Below are 19119 nucleotides of genomic sequence, written 5' to 3' on the forward strand. Positions count from 1 at the left end.
AATATCTGACTCCTTCACCCGAATCTGATGATAGCCAGATCTGAGGTCTAGCTTGGAAAAAACTGTAGCCCCACATAATTCATCGAGAAGTTCATCTACCACAGGAATAGGAAACTTGTCTTTAATAGTTTCTCTATTCAAAGCCCTGTAGTCTATACACATACGCCAAGATTTATCAGCTTTCCTCACAAGAATCACAGGAGATGAAAAAGGAGACTGACTGCATCTTATAACTCTAGCTTCAAGCAATTCCTTAACTTTCTTTTCAATCTCAGCCTTTTGTACAAAGGGATACCTATATGGCCTAACAGAAATAGGCATTGTACCCTCTTTAAGATAAATCTTGTGATCATGGCTTCTTTTTGGAGGTAAGCCCTTCGGTTCATCAAAAACTACAGCAAACTTTTTTAAGACCTCCTCAACTTCACTGTCTATCGGTTCTTTGCTAACAGGCTGTTGTAGCTGAACTAACTGTAACAACATTCCTTTTCTTTCAATTGTAGTCAATTGACAAATCTGAATATCCTTAACCAATTCAGGTTTAGTAGCATTCATGCATCTAATTGTCACTGTCTTGTTGTTGTGCTAGAAAGACATAGTTAAACCATTAAAGTCCCATAATACAGGACCCAAGGTTCTCAACCACTGCATTCCTACTACAACATCACAACCACCAAGAGGCAATAAGAAAAAATCAGTGTTAAACTGATTGCCTTGCATTTGAAACTGCATCTGTTCTATCAACCCTTCACTTCTCATCTTCTCTCTATTAGCTACACGTACTTCCACCTGCTCAGCAATATTAATTCCTAACCCCACTTTTCCAGCAATCATGGGATCCAGAAAATTGTGTGTGCTACCTGTGTCTACAAGAATTACAACAGGACAGTCCTGAACTTTACCATGAATTCTCGTAGTTCTTGGACTCAAATACCCTGCTATAGCATTAAGAGATATCTCAGGAACTTCACCTTGTGGAATCAGAATCTTATCCACATCCTGATTTCCTACCATCTCACAATCTTGCTTGTCATCATCTCGAAATAACTCCATCCCTTCCATGACAAAGAACTTAGCCTTTTTCCTCTCACATTTATGACTGGGGTTCCATTTCTCATCACAGAAATAACACAACCCTTTATCTCTTCTTTCCTTCATTTCGGTTGGGGTAACTTTTTGTATTAGCAAAGAGGGTTTGAAATTGTTATTCTTTTCTACAAGAGTATTTTCTTTCCTTGTAAAATTATTAGTAAATCCATTTCCTTCGACAAAAAATGGTGCAAAGGAGTTTTGATAATTCCCCCCTCTAAAGTTACCACGAATACTGTGGATGTACTCTTCTTGCATCTTAGCAAGACCAAAAGCTGAGTTAAGAGACTGAGGATGCAGCATCCTCACAGGTAATCTTATTTCATCCCTTAATCCACTTAAAAACAAGCTTAGTTTATAATCTTCAGACAATCTTGTCAACCTATTAGAGATTTCTTCAAACTGAGTTTTGTATACAGTAAGTGTAGAAGTTTGTTTTAAACGTTTCAAAGCTTCCATAGGATCATCATATGATGAATTCCCAAATCTCAATTGTAAGGCATCAACAAAAGCATTCCAAGAAACAAAAGACCAGTTTCTTCAGCACCTTGAAACCAAATTAAAGCAATTCCTTCCATATACAAAGATGCCATCCAAATCTTTTGTCCATCCGGCATAGGATACAAAGCCAAATAATGATTTGCTTTATAAACCCACCCAATAGGATTATCCCCATCAAACTTTGGAAAGTCTATCTTAATAGCACGAAACTGCATACCTCTTTGTTCTGGATTTGCTCCATCTGGTCTGCCCCCTGAATTCTGATGACCCAACCTGCCCCCATTAGCATTCACAGCCTCCAGCAGCATATCCAACTTCGAATTCAAGGATTCTAATGCACCTTGGTGATCTTCAAGACTCTTCCCTTGCTGATCTTGGCTCTGTCGCAAACCAACCACCACATTCTCCAATTCTTTATAACGAGTTCCTTCTGCCATTTGAAAAAAAAAAATTTCCAGAAAATTGAACCTGCTATGATACCAATTGTTACAACTACTCAAGAATATTGACTGAATATCTGATCTTCGAGGGATCAGTTCCTCCAAAAATGCATTCTATTTGCTTTCTCAATGTATTACATCAGGAGCTCGACTCCTTTTTATACACAACAGGATGTTAATTCTGTTATTGAGGGGAGGGCATTCTTGTACATTTAGTTATCACTTTAAGGCTACAATTGTAATTCTATCTACTTAATGAATCATGTGCTATCACGTGCCTTAATTGCTCTAGTTCTTCACAGTCGTTGCTTCCTTGCTTCCAGACTTCCTTCTCTTAATTCTTCTTCCTATTGCTGCTTATAACAGCATATAACACATGCCCTTTCATAGCTCCTGCAAGAAAGCAATTGGCTTTTGGATCTTTCTTCCTTTTTCTCAGCTTATAATTTGTCTTGATTTACCCAAAATCTACCCTGGGTCTGAAAAACATAGAAACCCACCACTTTTAACTCTTAATTTGCAGTCTTGAATTTGGATGTTAACTCTGTGCTTGGGGAAGACGAAATAACCTCTCTGCTTGGAGAGCATTTTTGTTTGAAAGTTGGAAATGGGAAGACTGAAGACGCTGAGATGAAGATGAAGGAATGTTGGAATGGACCGTTTTGAGAAAAAAAATAAGATGGTGCCGTTTAATTTAATGCCACGTGGGACACAATTACCCCACGGTTTGGTGACATCTAGCAATTTTCTTGACAATTAGGGCTTTTGACTTTGTCAGATTGATCCAATTGTGTATGAAAAATTCTATCATCAAGCCGATGTGGAGAGCACACCTACTAAAGCGTTTACTTGTTACATGACATAGTTTAATTTGAAAGATAAGTATTTGAATTTGAGTTTCACAAACCAAATCTTACTATTTAAATGATGTGGATGATGTGCTCTATAGTCTCCACACTAGTTTGAGAATGAAATAACTTATTATGGATGCATATATATGTATGAGTTTTGCTACTCATCATCCATATACATCACACACAACTCTTATTTTTATTTTTTATATATATTTTTAATTTTTCTATTTTTTTTTTCCTTAAACTAATTGAATTCTTCTACCCATCATCTATAGACCACACATATGGTAAGAGAAAAAAATAAAAATAAGTATAGTGCATGGTGTGTGAAGATGATGTTTTTCTTTTCCTATTTAGAAAATCTAAAATATAAGTACAAGTAGATTTTTGTTGAAAGTCAAAACTTAGGCCAAATCTTTTAAAATATTTGCCACGAATCACGGTTTGGCCTCAAAGGGCTGATTTTTCACAGTTGACAACATGTTCAAGAAGTGTGAAATGCGCAGGAATTGACATGTAATATTATCTACATATATATATATATATAATAATAATAATGATGTAAATCATCGTGATTGATGAGCCCACACCCAAATTATCATTTAATTAATTATTATAAGTTGGCAATCACCATATCCAGTTGAAATTAACAACATGCCAACCTATTAGCTATTTAGATATTTACTAGCTAATATTGTCACCACCCATTTAGGAGATCTGCATGCCACTGGATCTGGTCAACTGTTGATGCCCACTCATCTCCATAATTCCAACTTCAACATTTCATTTTTAATGCATTAATCAAAGTACTTGTGCAATGCAATGCAATGCAAAATGGTCAATCTGCTACTAAAAATATTCTCTTTCCTGTCGTCTTCTTCATGTCTGTGCATTGAACTTCTCTTCACCCACCTCTTGGTCTTGGATTATCCCCATTATTTAGTTGTTCTTTGCCTCCAACATTGCAAGGATCAAGAGCAAGCACAAATTCAGGAGGATCAGGATCGAAAAGAAGATAATATATGGAGGGGGAGATTAACAAGTTCATAGAGGTTTGGATCTCAGTCTTCGTATGTCTTTCTTATTGCTATGCAATTAGTCATATAGTCTCCAAAGGTCTTATTGTCAAATGGATTCAATGCCTCTTTCTGAGGATTTATTCTCCTTATATAGAACATTTTTACCCTGTCTAATTTGAGCGGGAAGAGCCCCTACAATTACGCCTGATGTTTAGACCACAGCGCCGTATGTAGAGACCACAGCGCCGTATGTAGCCTCCCTCTATTTAGCAGCTTTGACTAGCCTACTGTGTAGTATTACAATAAATAAAAGATGGACTGTATAGTATTGACAGCCCCCCTCAAATTGATGCCCGTAGATCAACAAGCATCAATTTGCTACTTAGGAAGCAATGTCGATGACGAGTGAGAGCCTTGGTGAAGATATCAGCAATTTGTAGTTCAGTAGAAATATGTGGAAGAGTGATAACACGAGCTTCAAATGCTTCACGGATAGAGTGACAATCGACTTCAATATGCTTCGTGCGCTCATGATAGATAGGATTGGCTGTGATCTGAATAGCACTCGTATTATCGGCATGTAGAGGTGTGGGATCAGTCTCTGAAAAATCTAGTTTAGCAAGCATACCTCGAAGCCAAATAATTTCAGAACAAGCTAAGGACATCGCCCGGTATTCAGATTCCGTAGATGACTTAGAAACTCTGTGTTGCTTCTTACTCTTCCAAGAGATCAATGCATTACCTAAGAACACACACCAACCAGTGATGGAGCGACGTGTATCCGCACAACCAGCCCAATCAGCATCGCTATAAGCAGCAAGACGAGTAGAGTTGCTAGCTGGGAAGAATAAACCACGGGCAGAAGTGCCCTGAACATAGCGTATGATCCTACGAACAGCAGCCAAATGAAGATGACGAGGAGTCTGAAGAAATTGACTAACTTGCTGTACAACAAAAGAAATGTCTGGTCTAGTAATGGTGAGATAAACAAGGCTACCAACCAACTTTCGATATAAACTGGGATCAACAAGTAAGTCACCCTCCTCTTTGCGAAGCTTGACATTTAATTCCATAGGTGTATCAACAGAAGTAGCCTCCTGTAGGCCAGCTGTAGCCACCAAGTCACTAGCATACTTATGTTGATTGAGTGAAATACCAGAGGGACTACGATGCACCTCAAGACCAAGAAAATATGTGAGAGATCCAAGATCTTTCATATGAAAGGACTCTAAGAGATGAGTTTTGAGTTGACCAAGTAAAACAGAATCGGAACCAGTGATCACAATATCATCAACATAAACTAAAAGAACGACAATACTCATGTCTGATTTTCGAAGAAATAATGAAGTATCATACTTGCTATGCTTGAATGAAAATTGTAATAAAGTTGTGCGGAATTTATCAAACCAGGCCCTCGGAGCTTGTTTGAGACCATAAAGGGAGCGACGAAGCTTACACACATGTGAAGTCGGAGACGTGAACAATCCCGGGGGTGACTTCATATAAATACACTCTTTAAGATCCCCGTGAAGGAAAGCATTCTTAACATCCATCTAATGTAGTGGCCAATCACTAGAAGCAGCAAGAGCTAGAATCGTACGAACAGTAGTCATCTTAGCCACAGGAGCAAAGGTCTCTTCATAATTGACACCATATTCTTGATTATTCCCAAGTGCAACAAGTCGAGCTTTGTAACGATCCAAACTTCCATCAGATTGGACTTTGACTGAATAAACCCACTTGCAACCTAGAGGAACAATGGTGGGAGGACATGGCTCAATGTCCCAGGTGTGATTGGCCTCTAAAGTGGCAATTTCTTCCTGCATAGCTTTTCGCCAACGATCATGCTTGACAGCATGTGAGTAGCATGTGGGAATATCAAAATTGGATAATGCAGCAGTAAGAGCAGAAGCAAACCACCCATACCTATCCGGAGGTACTGACACTCGAGAAGAGCGACGTACCAAGTGCTCTGAAGGTGCTGCAACTGACTGGTCCTGGAGCATGATAGGATCAGATATCGGTTGAGCCACCGGAAGAGACTGTGGGCGGGAGCGTCTCGTATACACAATACCTGGTTTAAAACGAGAGTTGACTAGATAAAGATCTGAGAACTGCTGTTCAAAAGGAGGAAGGACCACAGTAGAAGGAGAGGATATAGAGGACACAGGAAAGAAATGTTGATTTTCAAAGAAAATAACATTTCTAGAAATGCGTGTACGATGTAAAGTAGGATCATAGCAAACAAATCCTTTTTGATACACATTATGTCCCAAGAACGCACATCTAACTGATTGAGCAGATAATTTATGTCGCTCATGAGGAGGTAAATGGACAAAACATACACAACCAAAGATACGGAGATTATCATAACTAGGTTGTTTAGCAAACAAGCGGAAATAGGGAGACTCCATGTGTAAGACTTAGGAAGGTAAACGATTAATCAAGTGAGTAGCAGTTTTCAGAGCCTCGATCCAGAACATGGATGGAACAGAGGATTCTAATAAGAGAGTACGTACCACATCAAGAAGATGACAAATTTTGCGTTCGGCTACTCCATTCTGTTGAGGAGTAGCATGACATGAACGTTGATGAATAATACCTTTAGAAGCCAAGAATGCCTGAAACTCAGTAGACAAATATTCACCACCAGAATCTGTGCGTAATGTCTTAATAGTCGTAGAGAATTGATTGCCAATATACGCGAAAAACTCAGTGAAAGTATGAAAAACTTCAGATTTAGAGCGAAGAAAATAAACCCAAGTGAATCTGCTATAATCATCAATGAAAGTCACATAATATTTAAAATTTTCATGTGAACTAACCGGGGAAGGTCCCCAAACATCACTATGGATAAGATCAAAACAGTGAGAAGCTCTACTAGCATGCAAAGGAAATGGAAGAATTTTACTTTTACCAAGTTTACAAGAATCACATTGAAGAGATAAAGAAGAACGTTCTTCATTATCAAGAAAACTTGAGTGCAATACATGAGATAAAATCTGAGTATTGGGATGACCTAAACGACGATGCCATATCATTCTTAGATCAGGAATATTATGACAAGTAAAAGACTTAATAGATGAAACTGAAGAAAGTACTGGAACGGGTAAACATAGTGGAAACAAACGCCCCACTTTAGGTCCCTTCGCGATCGGCTCCCCCGTTACCTGGTCCTGCACAACACAACCATCACCAGAAAAATGAACAGCACAATTGTTATCAACTAATTGACCAACAGAAATAAGATTTGTGGAAAGTTGAGGAGCAAGAAACACATCAGTAAATTGAGAAGAGGCATCTCCGACAACAGCTATTGGCAAAGAACTACCATTGGCAGTCTGAATGGCAGATTGACCAGTATAGGGCCGAACATGACACAGAACGGTAGGAGTATTTGTCATGTGATTAGAAGCACCTGAGTCTACATACCAAAGTTTAGTTGAATTGTTACCTTGAAACCCCATTGCAGATAATGCCGAAATTAGCATCTGTTGCACCATTTTTGGTGTGCAATAATTTGTTGCAGGAGGTGCAAGATTAGAGGAAGCACCGGAGGAAGAGCCATGTGCTATAGAAGTATGAAATGCTTGAACCTGACGATTTTGGGGGCGTATACGACATTCTTTGATAATGTGACCCTTCTTCTTGCAATAAGAACAGTATTTCTTAGGACAATTAGTAGCAATATGCCCATATTCCTTACAGCAGAAACACTGTAAGGTGCTAGAATGTACAGTTGGTCCTCGTCGTTGAGCAGCATAAGCCATCGGAGGGAACCCTGAACTACCATGAGATTGTTCCAGAGAGGCTTGAGTACTAAGCCTTTGTTCTTTACGAAGTAACTCACCAAAACAAACATCAAGAGAAGGAACATGAGAGCGATTTAGTAGAGAAGAGCGAACAGATTCATACTCGGGGCGGAGTTTCATAAGAAACTGATCACGACGACGAGTCTCGTGAAGACTTTGAATAGTGGAAAGAGAGGCAACAGGAACATCTGCAGTAACTAAATCAGAATATTCGGTCCAAAGAGTCAGGAATGCCGAATAATAATCTTGGATGGAACGATTGTCATGTGAAAACATGGCAATCGTATGCTCTAACTGAAAACGACGAGCAACATTATCTTGATGATATACTTTCTTTAAGTAAGTCCACATGAATTGAGCAGTGCGATGAGATCGTAAGTTGGTGACAACATGTGACTCAACTGAGCCAAGAAGCCAAGACATAATTCGAGCATCAAGCATAGCCCAATCCTTGGATTTATCAGGATTGGGTGCACAATCAGTGCCATCAATATGACTCCAAAGATCTTTTCCCTTAAGAAAAAGTTCAAATTGAAATGCCCACGTAGAATAATTATTATCCGTAAATTTGGTACACACAGGTGCGGTGTCCATGCTAAAAAAAAATTACAAATAAAAGATGGACTGTTGTAAAAAAAAAAAAATTATAGTCAACCGCTTTTAACTATAATTAATAGCCCACAGATAGACCACGACAAACCCACAAAAAAATAATTCCACTTGCCGAAAATAATTGACCAAGAAAACAATTGACCAAGAAACTTTAACTATAATTAATAGCCCACATAGCCCACGGCAAACCCACGGCAAACTTTAACTTTAAATAATTCCACTTGCAGTAACTAATAATTCCAAGAACTGACCGAGAAACCAGAAAACAGTGGACCAAGAAAACAATTGCTGACTGAAAAACAGAAGGACCGAGGTGACCAAGCGGAAATTGCCGAGAAAGTTCTGAGAAAAAAAAGAAGCTGAAATGTTACACTTGACCGAAACTGAAAGTCTGAAAAAAATAGAAGCTAAAATGTTACTAGACCAGAAGAAAGTGCCGAGAAACCGAGAAAATCAAAACCAGAAAGATGGACACTTGACCGAAAATTAAACAGAAGGGCCAGACCAGATTTTACACCAAGAAGCCGAGAAGAACACCACTGTGCCAAGAACACCCAAGCCAGCAAGAGACCAGCACCATCAAGGGGAGGTAGCACCGACAGCTACCAATTCATAGATGTGCCGAGAAACCGAGAACAGAGGAGCCGAGAAACCAAGAAAAGAAAATAAAAAGAACAGACCACTTTTTGTAGAGAAATGCTGAGAAGAATCCAACCGAGAAGAAAGTGTCTGTAGAGAAAGACTGAAACACAAGAAATAGATCGGAAAAAAAATTAAGAAAGCTCTGATACCATGTCAAATGGATTCAATGCCTCTTTCTGAGGATTTATTCTCCTTATATAGAACATTTTTACCCTGTCTAATTTGAGCGGGAAGAGCCCCTACAATTACGCCTGATGTTTAGACCACAGTGCCGTATGTATAGACCACAACGCCGTATGTAGCCTCCCTCTATTTAGTAGCTTTGACTAGCCTACTGTGTAGTATTACAATAAATAAAAGATGGACTGTATAGTATTGACACTTATAAGACTGCTTTGTATACTCCCAATCTTATGCGTCTTTCTCTTTCTTCCTCTCTATATCCATTCGATACATCTTGGATCCATATCTGCATTTTTCATTTCATGGCTTGCCAATTTCAAGCTCTTACTCTTTGCTTTTGGTCAAGGTCCTCTGTGTTCTGACCCATCAATCTCTCTGGGGCGCTTTGTGTCTGTTGGTTGTTTTCCCATCAAGATCCAACAAAAAACACCTCCAAAACCATTCATACAGATACCCAGTGATACCCCAAATCAAACAGACTCTTCTCCACCAATAATGTCAAATCCTAATGACCACAACAAAGAAAACCCCATTTCCAACAAGTCTGAAGATAGCCATGTATTCCCCATAAAGCATGCAGTAATCGGCATCCTTTTGGCCATTATGATACGCGTGTATGGCTATAGTGAGCATATCCATCCAAAGGTCATATTGCTTCTCTACTGCTTTCATATTTATTTCCTCCTTGAAATCATCCTAGCTGAGGCGACAGCCCTGGCTCAAGCCTTGTTAGGAGTGGAATTGGAGCCACAGTTCAATGAGCCTTACTTCACGACCTCACTACAAGACTTCTGGGGCAGGAGGTGGAACCTCATGGTCACCAACATCCTACGAATGACCGTATACAACCCCACCCGCCATGCTGCTACAAGTGTCATCAGACGCAAGTGGGCCCCACTCCCAGCCATCTTAACCACATTCTTGGTGTCAGGGCTCATGCATGAGCTCGTGTTCTACTGCATGGGGCGCTTGAGGCCAACTTGGGAGGTCACTTGGTTCTTCATCCTCCATGGTGGTTGTTTAATGGTTGAGATTGTCTTGAAGAAATTTTTCTCCAGCAGGTGGCGGTTGCCTTGGCTGATCTCAGGGTCCTTGACCGTCGGGTTTGTTATAGTCACCAGTTTTTGGCTGTTCTTTCCGCAGTTCCTCCGGTTCAAGGCTGACGAGAGGGCATTTCAAGAGTACGCTGCCTTGGGTGAATTTTGGAAGAATGTCACTCGTAGAATCCTTCAAGTTTTTTTAAGATAAATTGAAGCTGAAACTCTCTGCAATTGATCTTTAGCATCATCCTAAATAATCTTGTGATAAGGCCTCTTTAATATCAAGCAGCTAGGTCTTGCCTAGAAGTTCGTTAAGATCATCAAGTTGACTTATCTTTTTTATCAAGAAAGTCTGTCACGGGCGAATCTTTTTATTCCATGGCATCTCAACCAGAATGCCGTCTTAAGTCTAGTTTAAGTACCAATATACGTGCATTCTACTCAAAAACACGAAAATCAAAGCACGTAAAACCTTTTGGTTGTGATGGATAACACTTGGTTTGCTCTGCAAGTCTTATGTTGAATAATAGTTCAGAAGATCAACCATTTCCATGACTGAAAAATGGTTTGTAGAATGTAGTCTTAGATTTGAATAGTAAGAAGTGTTGAGAAGTATTGTGAATAATAGTAAAAGGTAATAAATAGTAGTAAAAAATAAATAAAAAATAATAATAAAATAATGAATAGTAATAAAATATGTTGAGAATACTTGATGTACTTAAGGTGGACAAGTTCCGTTTGCTTTCTTGGAAAAAGTAGACAAATTTAAAACCCACATAAAAAAAATCTATTTTTAATTATGGGCTCTACTTCTTTTTTTTTTTTTAAATGGGAATATGCATGACTTGTACACTTTATGACTGTATCTAACATTACTCTTCTATCATTACACGACACACGAGTACTTATCTTTTGGTTTCGTCTATGTTTGCTTGCTTGCGTTATTCTACACTAAAATCCTTACTTTTCAAGAAAATAAAAAAAGATTAAGAAAGTAGATTGCCTCTTAAGAAAGGAGATCAACTTGCGTTTAATGATTGACACTTTGATTAATATGGAAACAAAAACACAGTCAATATGACATAACCACGAAAATTAGCCACTAAAACATGTCATACAGAAATCTGAGATGCACAGGAGCCCATAAAATATTTCAATCACACATCTGTTTATTAACATGACAGGTGGGAACATATTAGAGTAGACCATTGATCAGTCTGTCTGGTTTCTGCATACATGTACCGTTTGTCAATCATGTTGATGTATGATCTTTCCAAATTATACAATTATATTTGACTTGGTTAAATTGATTTAGATTATTAAACTACAAAAACCAGATGAAAAAGAATGTCTTTTACCAATCAGTAAGGATTCAATTGCCAGTCAATTTCTAGGTGACGGCAATCAAACAAACCTTTAACTCTATTCAGAGCTGCTTGCCTATGCTGCAACAAGTGAAGTGAGGTCTCATCCAAATGCTTTGGAATTTCTTTGTTTTCCCTTCTGCGTGGCAATTTCCTTGAAAATCTTTTCCATTTTGATTCAAACTCACAAGCTACAAATGTGATTAAGAAAACAAAAAGCACTGTCACAAACACCCCCGAACACAACAGTAGATCATTGGTCAACTGAGTAAAACAAAATCTAAAGTAGAACATGATCATGAGATAGTAACATTTCCAATCCACTAAAACTGGGTTATGCATACGGTTACAATTGTAACACACAAAGAGGATGATGGACTGGTTGAACAACACTTATACTGCACGAGCATGTTCAAAAAGAAAAAGACACAGATATCCAACTAACTGGGGATATTCAGCCAATATAAGTTTATAATAGGCCTTAACTGTTATTACATTCAGTAAAGAATATGGAAACAATACTGTCTGATAAACCAGAGCAGGTTAGTCATCAGCAGTATGCCAAATCAAATCGTCATGCTTGTTGACAACATTTTCATCAAGTGTATGTAGTATGCAAATAAGAAGTGGGAATTTAGCTACTCCCAAATGTATCACTGATGTAAAGAAGAAATAGTCTAGCTAGATATCTGATTTCACGGGAAAGAGTTTACTGTCATTAAGCACATTACTTGCAACATAGTTTAGTAAATTTGAAAACACCATCTGTAACTATCCAAGGAAAACTCGAGCCAAATCTGGGCTTATAGTCCAGAATAATTAGTCAATGTTACAATTGGAGTCCCTTGGAATTATTACAAAGGTTAAGAACTTATCCCTCCTGGGCAAAGTGGGATCCCATTCACCAACTTCCTATTCTCAATTCAGGTATTTCCACATCAATTGTCATAACAATTCAATCCAGAAGTTAAGACAAAAGAGCAGATGATATATGTCAGGGAAGGTCACAATCTGTAGTGGCTACAAAGTATCTGCAATTAACAAACTGGTTGCACTATGTCGAAGTAGCCATATTGCATTTAGCCACCATAATGGGCTTTCTTCTTCCTTTTTTCCTTTTTTCCTTTTCTCAATCGCAACAACTACCATCCAAGTACCTTTGTAATGCAATTAAAAACAATAGCAATAAATGAATGAATATGCAGCGAACCAAAAATAGGTTGATTTTTTTATTATATATAAAAATGTATGGAATTTGATCTGATGATAATAGAAATCCCAAGAAACTGAGGCAAATGAGAAGTAAAACCTGAACAAAACAAAAAAACACTAGAACCAAGAATATCAGAATTCACAAGATTCTTTTCAAATTCTACACTTATGAGACAGCATAAACTCACAGACTGTTAGCTACTTGCTTTCTGCAAAGTGAGATACCTTCGCTTTGATCCTTATAACCCTGGATAATGCATGCACATATCCATGGCCTTCCTGCCCGAGATGCTTTTGCACCACCTCTAAGTTCACCATTATGTTGTTTGAGACTACAGGAAAAGTTCCATTTGTTAAAGTGAATATTAATGTGATTTATCTGATATGAATGACACTAGGCTCTGAACCAGCTAACACCTTTGGAAGCAGAACACCCGTGACTAATTCCTCTCTTATAATCCCCCCACCCAACAAAAAAAAAAAAAAAAATTCACTTCTCTTTTGTTTTTCCCCTATAATAAATATTAATAGAAAATGCCACACTGCTTATGCATGTCTGAGGCATACAGTATACAAAGCCATAATTGCTAACAAGCTGTCAAACGCCAACACTTGCACAAAAGAAACCTGAATACAAAGAAAAGTAGAGGTAACAAGTAGACCGTATGGCCATTCCCACTAGGAGGGAGGCACAAGGAGCTCCTCAGAAAAGTGAGCTTCAAATGGTGCAGGGCCCAGTACTTTTTCTGGTTAGAACCACCTTAAAAATCTTTTAAGGTTTCCAAAAGTACTAATAAGCATTAAAGGGAAAAAAAATCTGAATTTTAGCATAATACCAACAATGTTTTCAGCCAAACTCAGATAAGGGTATATGACTATTTGTTAACCCAAATCAACATGCTAACACAAACTGTAAACGACTTCAAGATTTTAAAAGATTCAGGCATCAATTACAGAGAGCATATGCATGCACAGTATCTAATGAGATACAACCAAAATAACAAAATGAGACATTTAAAGATTGCTTTTTTTAATTCAATTCAACATACACGGTGGAACCCATTATCAGCGGAGTAATTAGACAGCCATAGCCATAGACACATAATCAAATTATAAAATTTGATAACATTTGATATATCTTCGACCAAATTACCCCCTTTTGTGCAGTAAAATAAACCAATTAAGATTTGCCCAGATGAGAATTCTCAACAATTCACCAAAACCCTTTCAAAAGAACAAATCTTTGCCAAAAACGAATGGAACGTACCGACGATTGAAATCAGTGGTGACCCCAACGTAGGTTTTGATGGGGGCGTTGGTGGAGAGAATGAGGTATACGCACCATGATCTTGAGCTCAATCTATCTAGAGATACTCTTGGTGTTGGCGATGATGATGAGCTTGATTGTGATGTTGATGACGATGATTTTGATCGGTTAGGATCAGGGAATGGGTGTTTAAGAGATCGGAATGTCCTAGACAGCAGCCTCACCATCTCGGGCAGTACTTCTAGCTTTGGAAAGTTTGTCAATCTTCGGATTTTCCCTATTAGAAGTTAAAGTCTGGTATCGTATTTTTCTACCTCAAAATGATTTCTTCTTTTTCTTGCAAGTGTGAACCTCAACGAGAAAGAGGATGTACAGCCGCTGCCTCAGACGTCGGTCTATGTTTTTTTTTTTTAACAAGACGTTTCTAAAATTAACTGCACAACATTGGATGATAAATTCCAACAAATATTTTAAAACAAAAAGTTACAACATATGAGCTAAAAATAAACGTGAACTGAAACTCAAAACTAACGAATTAACTACCGTTTGTCGGGATATGCACTGCGGCACTGACTTTTTCTCCATTTGTATGCTAACTATAACATGAAAACTGGGAAAGATCTCGTGAATATCCGCCATGAAAACCGCTTTGATTTTTTTTTTTTTTATTATTATTTTTTTTAATATAGGCTGTCATGAAACCGCTTGTTTTGCTGTTGTATTAGTTCAAATGATTTTCATGGAGCATAAAAAGCTTCTTTCTTATCTTATCCTTTTGAAGGAGAACCATGAAATGGGTTGGCCATTAAATACCATACACATTGTTATTATGTATTGAATTAAAAATTGTAAACAGTTTTTGGACTGCAAGGAACCACTGCGTTTGAAATTTGGGACGAATAGAACATTGATAATGTAGGTTTGAATTTCGAGCACACAGAGCAGTGCACATTTACTGAACATGAAGAAATGGAGTTTTGGCACGAAAGAGCACTCATGTTGCTGAAATTTAGGTGCCGAGAGGACTTGCGAGTTACATCTCTCTTTGACCACAATGAATTTAAATTACCGTATAGATTTCTTTGCCTGTGACGAATGCAGCCATCTCTAGGCTTATGGGGCAAAGAAGTTGGATATAAAAAGTAAGCTTTGGCTTCTAAAGAATACATGTGAGAAGTTGATAAATACTTGCATAAGAATATGAGAAATATGGTACATTTCCAAATTTACCTTATGTATTAGACAAAGGCAAATCTGCAATATCATGATTTCCCAAAGGGAAATCTGATAAAAGAGATTATCCTGTTCCAAAGTGAGAATTTAGATCCAAAGAAACGCACCCTCACTGATTTTCTTGATCCATCCCTCACAAATTCCAAGTCCCTGTCAATATTGCACAGGGCATTTTCTCTATCATCAAGCAGAGGTAATGAAACTGAACCCTGGGTTTCTAGATTTTTTATCCACCCCCGCAATAAATAATTCACAACCTGTTGATAACAAACAGTTACTAGTCTAAGTTGACAAGGTTGGAAAAAATAGTTAAATAAACACGAGAAAACAACCATCAGTTAGTAGTTGTGACTATTCTATACAACAAGATACATACCTCGGGAACTTCATCATGAGGACAATGACCAGCTGGGCTGATCTGATAATATGGAACTTCAGGCACCTGCCGTTTCACCTGAAGCCCCCAGAAAGGTCTCACCCAGGGGTCTTCTTTTCCATACATGAGGCAGATTGGTACATTGTTCATGTGAGATCTACGGATAAAAATGAACTGGAAATCCATAAGTTTGAACAAAAGAAAAGGAGGAAAGAAGACACTAGAAATGTGTAGCAGCTTGATCCTTTGTAATATTCACCTTAATAAAGCTTCCCTAAAAGATAATTTTCCCTGAGGAGCAAACATGATTGAGGCAAATGATGCAGCAGCAGCTGGATGCTGTGTTATCTCAACTATACGAGAAAACACCTTGTCAACATTTGTTGAATGATCTGCATAAACTTGCTTGAGTACTTCTGCAATACTCCTAGGATCACTTAATTTTTGCCAACTGAAATCTCGCAAAAAAATATTTGAAGATGCTGTTAGAGAATAGAGTTTGAACATATAAATTCCAAAATTTTCATTTTTCAAGCCTTAGACTCCACACTAGTGGAGAAGATTTTTGATAAGATGATGTGATTTTGAGATGCAACACTAGTTTACAAGATGATTGTGAAATGCAGGAACATATCCCAAAAACAGATACCAGGTGATCCAAACAATTACTTAAACTTACATAAGTTCTGTGAGCTTTCTCACAATGGAAGGCAGGGGAAATGTTCCGGCCCATGGAAATAGTCTTGCTAGTTGAGGAGATCTTATGGGGTTCGGTAGAAATCCCCAAAAAGGGGTTGCATTAACCAATGTTACACCTTTCACCAAATGAGGACAGCATGCTGCAAAGTATAGGGCTACAAATCCTCCTAGTGAGTTTCCAACGATATAGACTGGTTCACCAATAACCTGAAAAAAAATGATTGATTTAATCTCCTAGGTTATAAACTAAATTGAAGCAATCCTATATCTGAAATCCAGCAGGCCAAATTGATAATATGTTCAAGATCCTAAATCGATGTTGACTGAAATAGCAACAAAATCTTGCTCTTAACCAGGTTCCTGCATTGCTATCAAAAGATTATGTGTAACGAGAATGATAATTGACAGGTAATATGACAAACATTTAAAAAAAAAAAAAAAGTTTCTAGCTGTCCACAAAGACAAGACTTTGTCATCTAACATATACTGATGCAGAAAATACTTGAACTACCATAAAAGTTAAACTAACCAGTGATATTAAGATAGATTGACAGCTACTGATTTGCTCACATGTTTGAAATCACATAGATGATATATAATGGGATTAACCATGATGAACTAAACTAACAAGATCTAGTATTATTTAAAGGCTATCATGAACTTAATGTATTATTTAGGCCATATGGATTGGAAGAAACATGAAAGTCAAACCAGCTTAACTACCAAATACACGGTGTAGTGCTCATTTTGGTACAACATCAAGAAGTAAAGTGACAGCAAGAAAAGAGAGGAAAATTTTAGCCATTAGCATACCTCTTCTATGAAATATTGAACTTGATCCTGCCATAAATCAATAGAGTAAACAAGATCACTTGCCCATGGTTTGGTTTCATCGCCAAAGCCCCAGGCATGATCTTTCCTCTCTGATGTATCATCTCCTTCACTAGAACTAGGAGTAGGATCTTCCACAGGCAATGACATGCCTTGCCCAAGAAAATCAATTGCCCAAACTCTACAATCACGTCCTAAATCCTTTAGTTGTTTCTCATAATGAAAAGAACCAACACCAAAACCAGGAAGAAAGAGCACCTTTGGGGAATTCACATTTTCACACCCTGCTTTCTCATAATGTACTTTGAATTTAGGCTTCCATTCCCAGAAACAACTACTGATTGGAGCAGTAGATTCACCGTCGGATTCATCAGGCAAGTTTGGAATTACAACCTTAGTCCCTGACTCCCCCTTTTCTGAAATATCTCTAGCATCGTCTTCCCCACCAATCACATAACCATCGTATCCTCCACTCAGGACCTTCAATTCAACATTTCTAAAGCCTTGAAGAATATTTAGTGAACTAGAGCTGCCCTGGTTGCTGAGCTTCTTTACAAAAGACCGATCCAAATTGCATAATCTCAAAGAGCCACATTTGGAATCAATTTTAGTGCACAAAAATTTATATTTTCTGAAGTTGAGCTTTGAATGACGTGAATTTGAGCTTTTCAGAACCAATCCCAGTCTTAAATTTACATCACGAGAGAGTGGTGCAAAGTTGTACGAGAGAATTTCCATAGCAAAGAAACTCTGCCTGGAATGGCCACCCAAAGCAAATGATTTTCTGTTTGTAGAAGAAGAATGATGAAATCAAATGATGTAAGTTCAAAGTTGTATCAGTTTCCAAAATGGTTACATGATCCAACTAGTACAAATCCGAAAATAAATAAAAATAAAAAATTATACAACTTTTACTATCCTTTATCATGCAACTTTTTTCTTTCTTAAAAACCAAACAAAGCTTAGAGATTGGAAATAAACGGCTATAAACAGATATTATTGAAAAGTATAGTTATAAGATTAAATCACACCAAGCAAATGCTTTCCGTCTTTTTAACTTAAAGAAAATAAAACAAATTCCATTCCTTTTCCATAAAAAAACTCAACTCGAAGAGAACTTTGCAATTACTATTTCGGTCTTTCTAGCTCCATCAACGAATCGAACAGACCCAATATCACTCACTACATAGGAAACCAAACAAAAACAAGGAAGCATACAGATATTAACTGTGAAACAGTTCAAAACATACAGTTATTCACACCCAGAAGAGCTTATTGATATATTGAAAAAAAAGAAACCGACTTAGGATTAGTATTACAATTATCAACTCCAAATAGCAAATCAAACAGACCCTCGGCAAGAACCAGAAGGAAAAATATCTGCTAACCTTTAATTTTCAGAGAGAGAAATGGCATCAGAGTCTGATTCTCTCTAAAATCTGAGAGGGTATTTTAGGAGGATCCTCCAAGTATTTAGGAGATTCTGACAAGAGAGAAATTCGGTTGCTTGAAAGCTTCAACTTCCTATTAAAGCCATGGGAAAAAAAAAAATCCGGAATTTCTAAAAATAAGTTTTTGCGTAAACGTCAACTACCAAAATCCCCCCCAGAGAAAGTAAAGTCCAGGATTGCTGTGATGTGCTTGTACATTGAATTATTGGCCTTTGTTTTGTATTTTTCTTTATTTTTTCTCATCCTTGTTTTGTAGTTTTCAATTACATTACAATTGGACGTGAAAAGTTTTTAAAAATATAAATATTGTAATTATATAAAAATTTATAAATTGAAGTAATTTAACGTAATATATTAGATTATAAAATTAGAAAAAACTAGATGGCTCGATGAATTGTCCTCAATTTAACCGATGTTTATATTTTTTTAATAAAAATATTTAATAATTAAGGAAGTGTTTATTAGTAAAATAATATATTTTTTAAATATATATT

The 19119-nt window shown here is 37.4% G+C and overlaps 3 protein-coding genes across 5 annotated transcripts; 1 reads left to right on the top strand and 2 right to left on the bottom strand.

The window, feature by feature from the left end:
• Positions 1-3578: 3578 nt before the first annotated feature.
• Positions 3579-10512, top strand: LOC122294024 (acyl-CoA--sterol O-acyltransferase 1-like). The gene is made up of 3 exons (XM_043102493.1): positions 3579-4008; positions 4488-4489; positions 9359-10512. The coding sequence occupies exons 1-3, from the start codon at positions 3907-3909 to the stop codon at positions 10398-10400; spliced, it is 1146 nt and encodes a 381-aa protein (XP_042958427.1). The 5' UTR covers positions 3579-3906; the 3' UTR covers positions 10401-10512.
• A 701-nt stretch (positions 10513-11213) lies between these two features.
• Positions 11214-14625, bottom strand: LOC122294683 (structure-specific endonuclease subunit slx1). Of its 2 annotated transcripts, none has more exons than XM_043103601.1 (3): positions 14036-14620; positions 12994-13100; positions 11214-11747 (listed from the first exon to the last, which is right to left on the bottom strand). In XM_043103601.1, the coding sequence occupies exons 1-3, from the start codon at positions 14260-14262 to the stop codon at positions 11554-11556; spliced, it is 528 nt and encodes a 175-aa protein (XP_042959535.1). In that variant the 5' UTR covers positions 14263-14620; the 3' UTR covers positions 11214-11553. The 2 variants fall into 2 exon arrangements, with proteins under 2 accessions (XP_042959535.1, XP_042959536.1); XM_043103602.1 differs by having other exon boundaries at positions 11625-11747; positions 12957-13100; positions 14036-14625.
• Positions 14626-15164: 539 nt separating this feature from the next.
• LOC122294682 (pheophytinase, chloroplastic-like) lies at positions 15165-18793 on the bottom strand. Of its 2 annotated transcripts, none has more exons than XM_043103600.1 (6): positions 18563-18793; positions 17157-17928; positions 16324-16550; positions 15904-16095; positions 15645-15801; positions 15165-15525 (listed from the first exon to the last, which is right to left on the bottom strand). In XM_043103600.1, exons 2-6 carry the CDS (start codon positions 17910-17912, stop codon positions 15298-15300), a joined length of 1560 nt encoding a protein of 519 aa, XP_042959534.1. In that variant the 5' UTR covers positions 17913-17928; positions 18563-18793; the 3' UTR covers positions 15165-15297. The 2 variants fall into 2 exon arrangements, with proteins under 2 accessions (XP_042959534.1, XP_042959533.1); XM_043103599.1 differs by having other exon boundaries at positions 17157-17958.
• Positions 18794-19119: the final 326 nt, after the last annotated feature.

This window comes from Carya illinoinensis, chromosome 14 (genome assembly GCF_018687715.1).
Source record: "Carya illinoinensis cultivar Pawnee chromosome 14, C.illinoinensisPawnee_v1, whole genome shotgun sequence".
Lineage (NCBI taxonomy): Eukaryota > Viridiplantae > Streptophyta > Magnoliopsida > Fagales > Juglandaceae > Carya > Carya illinoinensis.